Raw genomic sequence first — 14,621 nt, forward strand, 5'->3', positions numbered from 1 at the left:
CGGTGGCGTATTCCTGATCAGCGGTGATCAAGAAAGTGTGGGGCCCTAACTCCACACCCCCTATACGACTTCATAGCATGGTGGAAAACACAGGCGAACAATTTTTTTTTACATTAGCAAATAATTTCATTTTTCCCTTTGCTTCGGTAATTTAAACCACCAAACAACCAAACAACGGGTTTTGTAGAATTATTAAACTACTATCTTGTATGAAAAATCAAGCTTTCATTTTCAGAGTAAAAATTAATTTAGTTTACTTTTTACCATTGTAAGTCATTTTTAAATATTTTAAAGGTCATTCTATAGGTAAATTTTTCTTACATTTTTAGGCGATAAACTTCCGGGGAGTTAGGTTAACATAGAGTATGCAGCGTGTATGCGAATACCATCTCCCCATCCAACTGAACACAAAATTACCATGTATGCATCATTATAATGATCTTGAATGCAAAAGGGCATTTAAATCGGTCACGGGGTGCCGCTCATCATCTTAGTCAGCGCCGTCGGTTGCTAGGGAACAGGTCACGTGACCAGTGACGTGTGGTCAACCACGCGGTTAGCGGCCGGGTCGAGGAAATACAGATATTACAGTTTCATTGCGGACGCAGACGCGGCTACTTTGTATTTTTTCCACCTCTCTGATCCTTCGCTCCGTGGCAACAGGAAACCGCCCTCCGTTGGGTAGTGGTTGCGGAAGAACTTACGGTGTAGCAAGATAACGTCCAGTTCTCCCCACCAAAAAATCAGTGTGTTCCGTTCTCGAAGAAGTCACTACCTCTGGACACATAAATGGTGAGTGTCATGAATGTATATGTGTGTGTGTACGTGTGCATAGGTGGATCTAGATTTCTTTCTTGAAAAGGGTGCAAGAATTTAATACGTGACTTTGAAAATGTAGCTAATCTGCAGATTTTTCTAGATACAGTAAAACCTCGTTAATCCGGAGTAATGGGGGGATAAGTTGACCGGTTGAACGAAAGTCCGGATTAACTGAAACAACCTAAAAGAAAAGTAGAAAGTTCATTAAAACTCCGTTTATAGCAACAAAACACGTTTATTATGGTGTCTTTAAAGGGCATAGGCCTAAACACACTATACAGTACAGTACAAAGTCTGGCGGAAACAGAATTTCAACAGTGGTTGACTGCCTTTTCTTTGGGAAGTTCAGTTGTTCACTTCTAGCAACATTTAAAACCTTGCATTTTTTTAATTTTTTTAATTTTTATTTTTATTTTTTTGCCTGTCCGGATTTACTGTATTAAAAAAGCATCACGATGTTCGCAGGAAGACTTTAGGTACAGTTTGTGGTCAAATAAACTATCGGGACTGGACCTTCAAAGAGGAACCAGAATCACTCACTGTGCAATATAACTACCAGGAAACGAATCCAGGACCCTTTGATGATAAGATTAGAAGAATTTTGTGTAATGAAAATAGTAGTTCTACATTTATTTATATTAACAATGGTTACCACAGACGGATCTAGAAGGGGGGGGGGGGGCACGGGGTGCTGCAAGCATAGGAGATGCAACATTGGAAATATCATGTGTAGATTTTTTCGACACATTACAAAAATAATGTGTGTGTGTGGCTATATATAATATTCAGTTCAAGACAGTTGTAATGGTTTGTTTTAGATCCAATATTGTCAGATAAACTAATCGGGACTAACCACAAAGTAGAATCCGAACCATTGTGCGATGTAAATACACCAGGAAACGAACCTAAGGTATCTTTAAAGTGATAAGATCGGTAGGTTTGTTATACAAGTAGATAAACGTTTATTTGTATCAAGAAATGGATAAGTTTTCCTCTGTTACAAACGTGAGAATACTTGACTTCTCTTTCGTTGTATCCATCACTATTGCCTAGATATTCGCAATAGTTTCGTTGCTACGTAAGGGAATATCCCAACAGTAGAAAGAGCAAACCATGTGAAGATTCACATGAATGCTATGAAAGGAACTCTATAGAAAAGTAAATTAATAATTTGAATTTGTAGTTCAGACCAAACGTTTTAGTGCATCAACGAAAAAGGTGCATCAAAACTCATGAACTGATGCATTAAAGTGCATCTCGACTGAAAGAAATCCTTGCATCATATGATGCACTTTGGTGATTATTTTACGACGTACAAAAATGCACTAAAATGCATCAAATATGCTTCGCAGATGCCATAAAACACACTTTAGTGCATCAATCGATATGATGCATTTAGTTTTCTGTGTGTAAGCATATGCAATTCTTCAGAATTTGGAATATCATAGCGGTTTTCAAATTGTGTTTGTGATATAGTTAAGATATGATGCTTTCAATTTTATTTTGTTTGAGAGGGATTAAAACATCCGTGGCAGGAATAAAAATAATTTTCTTTTGATGGGTATAACACTTTTTGTTGGGGTTTCTGTAATGATTACATTAAACAAGAGATGGGCTTGAGATTTCATTTCCTCAAGCTAAACTGTTACAAACGTTTGAAATATCTGACGTAGAATATTCTCTCTTTATGTCCTCAGTTAACCAGGCAATCTTTTTGCATTGTAAATAACAAGTTTCATTCCCGGAGTCGGCTTATTTTATTGTCTAGTAAATATATTTCCGACTAATGCATTCGTGCTGAACATTGTTTATTCTTTTACTATCTGGAAAAGGATTCCTCGAATTTTTCTTTCAATTGATTGATTGATTGAATTTTTGTTTAAAGTCCACTTTATGCACAGAAAAGCTAATCAAGACTGCACCTACAGTTTAAAGTGAGATCTGAACCACTATGTGCCGATCCCGGGACCCCTTGATTACAAGGCGACGACTCTACCACTGCGCCATCGGGGAGGCCTCAATTTTTTGTTGTTGTAATATGATATCTATACTTATTATAATATTTTTTGAGAGGGGCATTTGCCTCTGTGCACCTCCCACTAAATCCGCCAATGTTCATGCGTGTCTCTGGTGCCAAGTTGCGTGTACCGCAGTGCTATTGCCAGCGCTTGAAATGTAAAGGTTAGCGATTGTGGGGGTTGGTCGAGCCTTGAGGATAACTGGGCGGTGCTCCTAAGGTGACGGCAATGAGGCAACTATGGGGATGCTCTGAGAAGATTTTGCTAGCTGGAATAATACCATCCTCCGCATCCCTCTTTCTTCAAACGCTGGATATTGCGAAAAAGCGCTTTTCCTTTGAAGATGGACCGGGGACTAGGAAGGATGATTGAATTCAGAAGCGTAAAGTACACAAGTTAGAAAATAGTGGTAAATTTATTTTGTTTAGTTTTTCTTACCACAAACAAAATTTACAGTGGCAGTTGGTATAGCATTGACTCTTATTGTTGACTTTTATTATTATTATTATTATTATTATTATTATTAAGTGACGCAACAGTGGAATATTGCTGGGCTTCATATCCGAAATGTGGCCGAGCGCGTTAAGTGGTCCATTTTCAAAGTTCCCGGGTTCGAGTTCCGGCCTGAGCATGGGTGTTCTTTGTTGTTAATCCATCTGATCATCACCCACCCTCATCGTCGTGAGTGGCCAAATGTGGCAGAAAAAAAGACGTTATATAACAAAAATACAAACGTTTACACTGCTTTTGCATTTATATCTCTGTCTTCTATCTACCTCTCTCCTTTTTAATTCTGTTGAGCCACCCTCTATCAGTGGCGTACCCAAGGGAGGTTAGCGGGGGTCTGGACCCCCTTTGGCCCAGTATTCCTAAAAAGAGGACGCCAAAGGCAGGAAAAAATGACAAAATGAAGACTGAAAAAAGGTATATGTAACCCTACCTTCACGAAAATCCTGGCCAGGTTACAACTCTGTCAATTCTCTCTCTCTCTTTCTCTCTCTCTAGTACTTTAATACTATTTCTAATGAAAGAGCATACACATGCCACTTTTGTTGTCAATAATATTAACTTAATTATGCCCATGGACGTCCACCTAAAAATTATATATTTCACACATAATTTCCTTGCAGTCACAGTAATTTATGTTAATTATTATAAATAAGTTGAAGAAACATGAAAATTTCAGACTGAAATAATGTTTTCGAGGGGGACATCACTAGTATGGGGAAAATATGCCTCCTTTGCCCCCCAGGAAAAGAATACCTTTCTTGCCCCTCCCTGGAAAAAACCCCTACGATCGTCCATGATTATGCGTCATCCCATGGATCCGCGCTTGGTTACTTAACTAACAGCAAAGCTACAAGAGGATCAATGGTAAAAGCCGAGGCTGAAAAAAACATTCAGCTCAGGCACTGGCAGCACCAGAGTGATCTGATCTATATTTTGCTATATTTTCCAGGGCGTGATTTCTCATCTTGGGGTGTAAGAGTAAATTTTGTCCCCAAATGAACAACATTTGGGTCTTTTTGAGAAATTATAGTGGGTGCTTGAAAATTTTAGTCGGTGTGGGATTATGGATAAATCATTGCCCTGCAATGTACTAAAATAAACCTTCAACGATTAATATTTTAATTTGAATAATGCAAATAATATTAATGGAACATGAAATGCAATTTCTTAATAACTAGATATCAACAAGTCGAATAACATTTTATTGATTTATTCGTTTGGATTATTTTACTTCACTTTTCTGTCACCTTTGGCTAATCGCGAGGATGACGATGAGTGATGATATGATGAAAGGACTCACATAGAACACCCTTGCCCGGATTCGAACTCGGGATCGCTTGCGTCGTAGCGTGGTGTGATAACCACTCAGCCTCAAATAATATTTCATTCTCAATAATAATTTAATAAAAAAATATTCCACTTTTACCTTAAAACGAATTCATTAACCCCTCATCATTTGGCAGAAAAATTAATATTCCCTGATACAAAATCTCTTATTACTAAAACTATTATTTCATATATTTAGTTAATTCCATCATTTGCTGAGTTTTATATCACAAGTAACTTGGTAAGTTTGGAAATGTTAGTTTCCAAATTATAGTTTCAATCTTCCAACTTATCAATTGATTCCATGCGTGAGGTTGACAGAACTGGGGCGAACAACAATACAAATTACACCGTGCGCTTATCTTGAACAAACCAATCACATCACATCAAAGTGTAACCGTTCCACTTAAAAACTGCCGGGCTAAGTTTTCGTAATGTGATAACGCCAGTCGATGCTCTCAATGCAGAGAGAAATTGGCCCAAACTCCTCAAAACAACACAAAAGATTAAGCAACTTCGGAACTTCTTGACCGTATCGTGTAATTTAAGGGTGCTGAGGGGAGAGGGGCCATTTCGCTTTGGCTCTTTGCATGACGAGCTCTTGCGAGAAAGTTGTCGGCGATTCGAGACGATGTGTGAACTTGCAAAGTCGACTGTTAATTGAGGCCCGTTATATGGAAAGTAATAATGCAATGAGAATGAAATTACTACGGTAATTATGCAGGAGAAAAGGATATAGACCACGTATCCATGTCCAGTGGAGCGGTTGCTGCTGACCCTTGAGAATTGCAACGTTCTTTTTTGCACCTTCTCCAAGTTTGAATTTGTTTCGTTTTTAAGGTTATGTTACGAACGATTACCTTTGTACGCAAATTTCTGTGTAGAAAATGCCCTTCTAGTAATTAGACCCTTTCTGAGGCAAGACACGTCTAATTACAACGGCTATCCTGCAGAAAGGCTCACTGCCACGCCACGATTTCTATAGAAAATGTAACTCCTTTGCCACTGTTTTCTGCAGAATCCATAGCTCTATTTCAAAGATTCCTACAGGAGAGCTTATCTTAATTTTAAGGATTTCTACAGAAATGCTTATCTCCATTTCACTACAGGAAAGCTTAGGTACATGCCACAGCTTCTGCGGAGAAGTTCACCCTCATTAGTATGAGTTCTGCAGGAAAGCTTACCAACATTTCAAATATTTCTGCATGGAAAATTATCAACACTCTATAATTATTTCTGCAGGAGAGCTTATCTCAGTTTCGAAGTTTCCTCAGGAAAGCTTACATCCATGCCGTAGCTTCTGGAGAGAAATTTAACTCCATTACTGCAACTGCTGCAGAAAAGTATAGCTCCATTTCAAAGATTTCTACAAGAAAGCTGATCAAGATTTCAAATATTCCTCCAAGAAAGCTTATCTAAATTTCAGGGATTTCAGCAAGAAAGCTTATCTTAGTTTCAAGGATAACGAAAGGAAATCCTAGCTAAATTTCTAAAGATCCTTGTAGTAAAACGTAGCTCCATTTCAAAGAGCCATCTAAACTGTTACAGCAACACAATTTTAATTTAGCTAGTTCTGCAATCACCAAATACTGAATGAACTGCGATTTGAATACACGTACTGGGTAGAAATGTTGGACTGCTTTATCACTGCTCGTAATTGTTATGAGAATATACAATGGAATGAGATCTTCAATGGTGATAGACATCGGCGTGCGCAGACCCTCTGATTAGGGGGAGGGGGGCAAAGTCCTGATAAAAGTTCAGTCGGGAAAGAAAACCCCCACTTTATCTCACTGTTTTTAGTTTCATTGCATTGATGGGTATATATATAAATCGCAGTTCATTCAGTATTGGTGACTGCAAAACTAGCTAAATAATGCATCAACATAGGCGCACCATAACGAATAAATAAATTGTCTTTTAAATGTGCCGCGCTCCTTTTCCTCCCAACAATTGTATTCATGCATTTAAGACAAACTGTTTAGCAGCAAGAGTCTAAAATAGTTAGTAGCTATAACTTCTGTCTCTGGTAATTTACAACGCATCCAGAAAACAATACAATTGAGAGCGAGCGAAGCGAGCAAGAAAATTTTTAGATCCAAATTTTTGCAAACTGAAAACAATATTGATTTTATATCACAACAAATATCATGGAGCGCCGTGGAATTCTCTATTACATTTTTTTTTCATTTAGATCGTTCGGGGCCCAGGGTAAACTCCCGCCGCCCCCTAACTAGGAAATGTAATTTTATTTGTATAAAATTTGATATCGAGGGGGACAATTGCCCCTCTGTGTCCAGCTGCAGGGACTCTTGGTCGTCTGGAAGAAATAATGCAAGAAAGACGTGCAAACTAATTCCATCTTGAGTATCTTTTGTCCTGCTACTCTTAGATTCTACTAGTCTTGCTTTCTTTTACCTCAATGTTTGCCCCCCTTCGCCCCCTTGTATTGAATTTCCGTCCAAGGTTGGGGAGGGGCAATGCCCATTGCCCTCTTGTGGTTACGCCACTGCACCACCTTCCCCGTAGTTGCTTTGAACTTTAATCGGCTTAAAAATACTTAATTTTCTTTAAGAGTATAATATCGTTTAATACCGGCGATAAGATTCCTCTGCACTAAATTTCTAGGTCAAAGTACGTATAATAATGTAGGAACATGGACGTCTGGAAGGGGGTTAAGGATGGCCAAACCTCCCCCTTAGAAATCGAATGTCAACCTAAATATATATATTTCACACGTATAATTTGATTTCAGTCACAGTAATTTACATTATTGCGATAGTTTCAAATTCAAGTGTTGTTTTTTGAGGGGGCAACACTATTATCTGGTTAATATGTATGCCCCATGGAAAAATATCTTGCTTGTCCCTCCATGGAAAAATCTGTTGACGTCCATGATTTGGGCGGGCAGTTGACTCCCCCCGTGCGCACGCATATGGTGATAGAATTTAATTGCAATATACAGTCCTTGTGTGATGAATGTGTCTCAGAACTTCGTAATTATCAACTAGCTGTTAAATAATCATGCAACAAGCACTTTAGTTTTGGTTTAACGATTTTCAGTAATTTTACCTCTAGTTTTGACGTCATGTTTCTCAGTTCTCATCTGAGAACAATTTATTCCGTTTCATGAACTTGAACATTCACTTAAGCTGTTCTGCATCCGAAATGTGATTTCGCCCAATGAATTTATAATCAGGGGACGTTTGCGTGAAATGCCAGCCTGCACGTTGCGCCTCGTCACGAATTGGTCGAAATGAAAGCTGATTGCAAGATGTCTGCCGCACCATCAAAAGGGATTCATTATTGGCTGATTTAATTAAGTTTCAAGGTCCTTCAAAAGGGAGGATGCACGATTTTCAGAACTATTTTAAGTTTCTTATCCTTGTAGCCTGACTGCCAGAATGACGCTGTTTCCTGTTTGTAACTTGTATACTGTCCTTACTTGTGCTGGTACAAATTAAATGAAATTTTCATGACAGTAAATGCATGGACGTCCGAAAGACCTTTACGTGGAGGGGCAAGCAAGGTAATTTTTTCCAGGGGATCAAAGGAAGGAGGCATATTTTCCCACACAATAGCGATGTCCCCTCAAGAAACCACTGCTACAGTCTGAAATTGTCATGTTCCTTCAACGCCCTTATAATAATTAACAAATTAATGTGACTGAAATGAAATTTTGTGTGAAATAAACATTTTAAATTGAGATTCATTTTCCAGAGGGGGACATGCCCCTCCCCCTTGCCCCAGCCATGAGTAAATGTGATTCTAATTGGTTGATGGAAATTCTGAGTCCGTCAACGCCTAGGCTGCCGTTAGGAAACCCAAGGAAATATGTTTAAAAAATTAAAAATATAGATAAATTCTACACTAAAACCAGCATTGTTATCAATATCACGTACGTAATTATTACGTATAGTTTATATATCTAGGTATACTATAACATAGGTTCTTGCGTCAGACGTCTACAAAATTTGGCACTGTGTGTAGAGAATGTCAAGGCAAACAGCTTTCCTTAGTAACTTTTTGTTGTTGAGATCTAATTTCGGCGCTACAAGCCTTTGAAAAGCATAATTTATCCTTAGTGTACGCAGTCATGCACTACACATTGTCGTTGCCTTTGACAATTATCTTATCTGTCGTTTAAAAGCTTCATTGATTGATTGATTTGGTTCATTTTCCGCCGTTTTTTGTCACTTTTGGCCAATGAGGATGAGTGATGATATCATGAAATTGATCAAGGGCGATTAGCGAAAAGTGGCAGAAAAGCGAAGTAAAATTAACCAAGTCAATCAAATAAAATACAAGTGATATGTGTCGCTTGTCGCCTCGGTCTGAAAGCTCGATAACATAACCAGGAAAGTTCTTTATGGTGGCAAAGTTGTTCCTACTCTTCATAAGCATTGCAATTGCAAGTCGCCAATGTTGGTGACCATATACATGAACATGCAATGTTAATCCATTGTCTGGTGTTTTAAACTATACTTATTCTAGAACTATGTTTCGAGAGAGCGCCTCTCCTCTCGTCTTCTGGTGAAGTTTCTTTTGCCGGAGATGTATACATACGTTACATCCCTGGGTTATCGGAATAGATAAGTAGGATTCGTTCAAAATCCCAACAGGAGGCACGAATTGGAATCGAAGGAGAATCAATGAAGCAGCCTTCATGATAATGGCCCAAACCCATTAAGTCATCTCTGTAGAATTCAAGCATGTAGGTCCCCTCTCCTAAAAAATTACAAATAGTAGCATAAAAAGAGCAAAAATTAGTACAGAATTCTGGGGGGCGCCACATTTGTAGTAAAAATCACAGGTCTGCCGTAGAGAATAGGTATAGTTTAAACCAGTAGGCAATGGAAATTGTTCAATTAACATTGCATGCTGCTAATTATTATTATTATTATTATTTATTATTTGAAGTAGGGTTACACTTACGCTTACAGTATTTTTACACAGATTATCTTACTATATAAACAGCTTTTTGCCCTACATGAATTAATTTGTTAAGCTATAAAATTCTGCTAAATGTTTAAAAATGTATAAAACATTGAAAAATATAAGTGTACCTATATAATTGAAACACACAAGGAATAAAAACACACAAGAAATAGGAATTAAGTAAGTATGTGTGAAGGAGGCAATGAGGCAAATGAGGCACGGTGTCAGTATTCATAGATTAGCATCTTAATTTGTTGTCTAAATTTGGGCAAATTTCTCTCCTTTCTCCAGGCTACAGGTAGTAGGTTCCACGCCTTACTTGCCAGCGATGATATGGATTTTGATCCGTATCTTGCCTTGTTACATTTTGGTACTCGGATACTATTGGTGTTATTGGATCTAAGATTGGGATAATACATGTTACTGCATATAATTACCTTTCCGCTAATGTAGAACTATTATCACTAACATTCAGGGAACTATCATATACATTAAGTTAGGGGTCCCAAATTACAGTTGCATTTCGGGACTTGCTGCTGTCAGGTTCGGGTAATGCTTTGATCTTGTATTGAAACGTGGGTAGGCGTAAATGAATCACTGGCCTCACACTCTTGGCCACACGACAGCAAGTGATAGACACATCTTTGTTACATCAAGCGGTGTCGTGCTGCGGGACATTTTGAGACTTGACGAAATTGCACTAATCTGCATCCAATCTTCCAGCGGTGAAATCCATCGGTGTTGTTTGCTCACATACACTTTCTTTCCGCCTGCCGCTGGGCGTGACGCTGTTCCATGCAGAGGTGACACACTTTCAAGCTCTCCTCCCCACCCAACTCGGAGCAGAAGCTTCATCCTTCCATCCCGGCAACCGAGAGCATTAGTTCGTGGTGTAATGGCGCAACATTTTCATACCAGAAGGGAACAACCCCTCCATTAGCACAGTACGCTGTGACGCAAGAGGTCCCCGGTTCGAAGCCACGGGATGTTTAATTTCGTTTCCTCCTCGCTACGACGTCAGGGGTCCTGAGTTCGAATCTAGGCCTGGGCATCCTTGTTCTTTGTGAGTGTCCCTACATCAATTTCATTATGTCATCATTCATCCTCATCTTCGCGATTAGCAAAAAGTAGCAGAAAAACCAAGTAAAATAAACCAAATCAATCAAGCAAGCATAGATTCTATTTCGGAAACTTCGAAAGTCCCCTACTCTCTCGACTTCTGCTACTACTACTTGTACTACTACTATTAATAAAACTGAATACATCATACGAATTATATTTATTTATTTAACGCTTCAGATACGGTACTGAATGACCATTTTACATTGAAACTGTAACAGCACGAAAATAACCACATAACAAAACAATACAACATGGCATAGAAAAAAAATAAAAGTTACAAATACATTCTCAACGCTTGCCAGAAACTGTGTTCTGGCATGAACAGAGAAAAACTCACTCACACTCACTCTCTCTCTCTCTCTCTCTCTCTCTCTCTCTCTGTCTCTCCCCCCTCTCTCTCTCTCTCTCTCCAATAAGTCATCATTGCAAATCGGCTTGGGATTGGACACATGGTCACTTGCTGCAGGAGATCAAAAAAGTTGACATTGTTCTTGAAAAACTAAGGATAAGAACTCAAAATCTGGACAACATGAGAGGAAAACATTGCAGAAAAGCTCAGATTCTTGAAAAATGAATCAAAAAGACTAAATCGGATCAGATAACCTGTAGCGAACTGGACATAACTTGCTAGAGCAGCACGTGTCCATCACTGGAAAGCAAGTCCCAAATCTCTGCGTAGGGCTAGTGTCCAATGTGTCGTGCCTGTAATGTCATTTCAAGTGTTCAGCATAACCTTATTGCTTTCCTCACGCAGACTTTTGATCTTCCAAACTGTTTTATCACCCATGTTGGGATATAATGATAGTGTTTGAAGAAGAGCATATCTCTTCCGCTGCCTGTGAAGAAGTTTTTAGTGTAACCTTACATTTTTTACATGTTGCGTATGTTCTGTGTAGACCTCTTTACAACCTTGCATTCTTGCCCTTTCTCAAGGGGCTCTTTACACCCCCTTTTTAAGGATTTTAGATAAGGGGATACTTCTCCACGTACATTGAAGGGTGCAAAATGGCGATATGTGCCGACGCAGGAATTAAGGATATTCCGAACAAGTATCCCCCTTGAGCCCCTTCCACAAAACCGTAGCCGATCAATGAGCAATGGGGATGAGCCGATATCAATGCCGATGTATCGATATCTGAAAGTATCGGTTGGCATTCATGTACCGATATCAGCTGATACTTTCCCGGCATTTTGGTCTATCACAGGGTCCGCAAAAATGCCGTTCGACATTTCGCGGAGTCTAATTACCCTGCAAGTTGTGCTAAATTAGAAGTTTATTTCAATTTTGTACAGTCTCGGTTGTAACAATTTCATTGGAGTTAATGGGATTGTTACAACGCAGTAGTGTCCGTGACTGTACCAGTTTGTATGAAAAGAATTAATTTTGTGGTAACGTAACATGTAATTTAACATTCTGATGTAATTCTCACATATTTTAAAGCAAAAATCTTGGTACATTGATGCATATAATTAGCAGGGTCGGATTAAGGTGGGTGCTATTGATGCTGCAGCATTAGGCCCATTTTTAATAGGCCCAGATGAAAACAGACGAGAATTTTCTGAAAGCTGAACAGTTTTCTTTTCTATATTAACCTGAAAATAAATCTTAGAATGAAATTTGGAGCCCAAATTTCGGACGCCTAGACACAGCGTTACTTATTATACAGTTACGATTATTCTTTGCGCTGTGACGTCACTATAACGTCGTCGTGTTCATTGTTCACCGAAGATTTCAAGCATCAGGCCCAATTTTGTCTTAATCCGGCCCTGCTTACACACTAATATCGGCATGGGTTCAAAAATGTTCAAAAAGTTATCGGCTTAGCCCTGAAGAGCAATGAGATTGCCGAAGCATTACAACAATCGTTACATTGTCAAGAGGAGAGCCACATCACTGCAAATTTTGTGTATTGTACGTTTCCGCGGTAGGTAGTCGTTGACCTCCGAATCAAAGCATCATTGTTCACCGTTCATTAAATGATCATCCAAGTCAACAGCCTCTTCCGTGATGCTTCCCCATCACTTCCTAGTCCGCTATCTCCCAATTGTCCAATTGTCACCCGTCAGTTCACTGACATTGGTGAACCGGGTGTAAATGACTTTCGATTGGGATGAAACGTTTCCCGCAGGATTTCCCATAACTAAATAGTTCTCGGAAGTCGATGAGAAATCATTTTTTTCCTGGGTCTTGAACACAATGCTAAGCATTATAGTAGTCCGTTTCCATTCATTTAACAAAAAAAAAAAATGCTTTTATTTTGGATTTTCCGGCCTGTTTTGGCGTGCAGGTCATTTTTCAGTATTTTTTGCTTTTTTGTTGCATTTTTTATAACTTTGAGGTCTCTGTTTGCTTTCTCCTCCTTTGTTTCGTGAATTTTAAATGGCTTTCCTTTCATAACTTACATATTTCAATTTCATAATCGAAAATATGATCAATGAAAATGCAATAATATTTTTAAATGAAATCTTTGGCAATAGATTAAATAATTAATTGTCGTAAATTTATTTTTTCCTCCAGGAAACTTAAAATATTTTTGGTGAAGCCTACTTTGCTGGCCACTATTACTGCTTTAATCTGTGGTTTTGAAGTAAAATTTGTCACAACATTAGAAAATTATTACCTGATGTACGCGAAACACAATGTATTTGCAGATGCTGACCGACTACTGTATCGTGCAAGGCTCAGGTGAATGACTTATACAGAAAAACCTTGCAGTGTGTTTTATGCAACCTTGAGGTAAAAATAAGGAAAGCAACATAAGCAGCTAATTGCCTTCTCCCCCTTTCTTCCGTAGTTTAAACAACCAAAGAACAGGTTTTATCGAATTATTCAACTAATCTCTTGTAATTTATAAAAAAATGAAGCTTTCATTTTAAGAGCGAAAACTATTTTTTGGTCATTTTTAATAATTGTAATTTTAACATCTAAAACCGTACTTCACTAGACTACGTTAGTTCAAGAAGGACCCGAACAATTAAAATATTCAATAACCTACCAAATGAAATATCTCTCTCTCTCTCTCTCTCTCTCTCTCTCTCTCTCTCTCTCTCTCTCTCTCTCTCTCTCTCTCTCTCTCTCTTCTGGCTCTACAGCCATTGGTGGGCCTTGGCCTCCTCCACAATCAGCCTCCATTCCAATCTATCATCTATTCTTCTCCTCCATCCTTTAATTTTCATCGTCAGCAAGTTTGCAGCGACATTGTCTATCCATCGAAGTCGTGGTCTGCCCTTTCTTCTTGCGTGGTGAAGCTTTTCTTTCAACATTCATCTTGGCAACCGGTCTTCCATCATTCTCTCCACATGTCTCAACCACTTTATTCTCTGGGTTTTGACAAATCTCACTATATCTTGGCCTTTTATTAAATCATCTAGCTCTGCATAATATCTTATTCTCCAGTCGTCATCTTCCTTGACAGGTCCATATAGCTTTCTTAATATTCTTCTCTCAAATATTCTGAGGACATTTTCATCTGACAGTTTCAAAGTCCAATTCTCTGATCCATAAGTGAGAACTGATCGTACCAGTGTCTTATAAATTTTAAGCTTTGTATTTCTTGTCATCAGTCTATTCCTAAACAACTGCTTATTTGCAAAATATGCACAATTGCCTACCTGTGTTCTTTCCTTTATTACTTTACTATTTTTATGTCATTTTTTTAATAATTGTAATTTTAACATCTAAAACCGTACTTCACTAGACTACGTTAGTTCAAGAAGGTCCCGAACAATTAAAATATTCAATAACCTACCAAATGAAATAAAAGCAGAAAACAAGGTTCCAAAACAAATAAAAGAAACCATTTTTAATTCAGGAATATTTCAGCATAAGTGAATATTTGGAATGTGAATTATAGGAATTTTGTAGTTAATTGTCTTTTATGAAGAGAG

The 14,621-nt window shown here is 38.3% G+C and overlaps 1 protein-coding gene across 1 annotated transcript in view; it reads left to right on the top strand.

Moving 5' to 3' along the window:
- Positions 1 to 602: 602 nt before the first annotated feature.
- LOC145996580 (uncharacterized) overlaps positions 603 to 14,621 on the top strand; it is a 171,074-nt gene continuing 157,055 nt past the window's right edge. Inside the window, exon 1 of the mRNA XM_083133100.1 lies at positions 603 to 792. Coding sequence (XP_082989226.1) covers positions 790 to 792 — 3 coding nt within the window. The 5' untranslated portion in view covers positions 603 to 789. The remainder of the gene's footprint in view (positions 793 to 14,621) is intronic.

Source organism: Lepisma saccharinum, chromosome 12, assembly GCF_977018435.1.
Source record: "Lepisma saccharinum chromosome 12, izLepSacc3.1, whole genome shotgun sequence".
NCBI lineage: Eukaryota > Metazoa > Arthropoda > Insecta > Zygentoma > Lepismatidae > Lepisma > Lepisma saccharinum.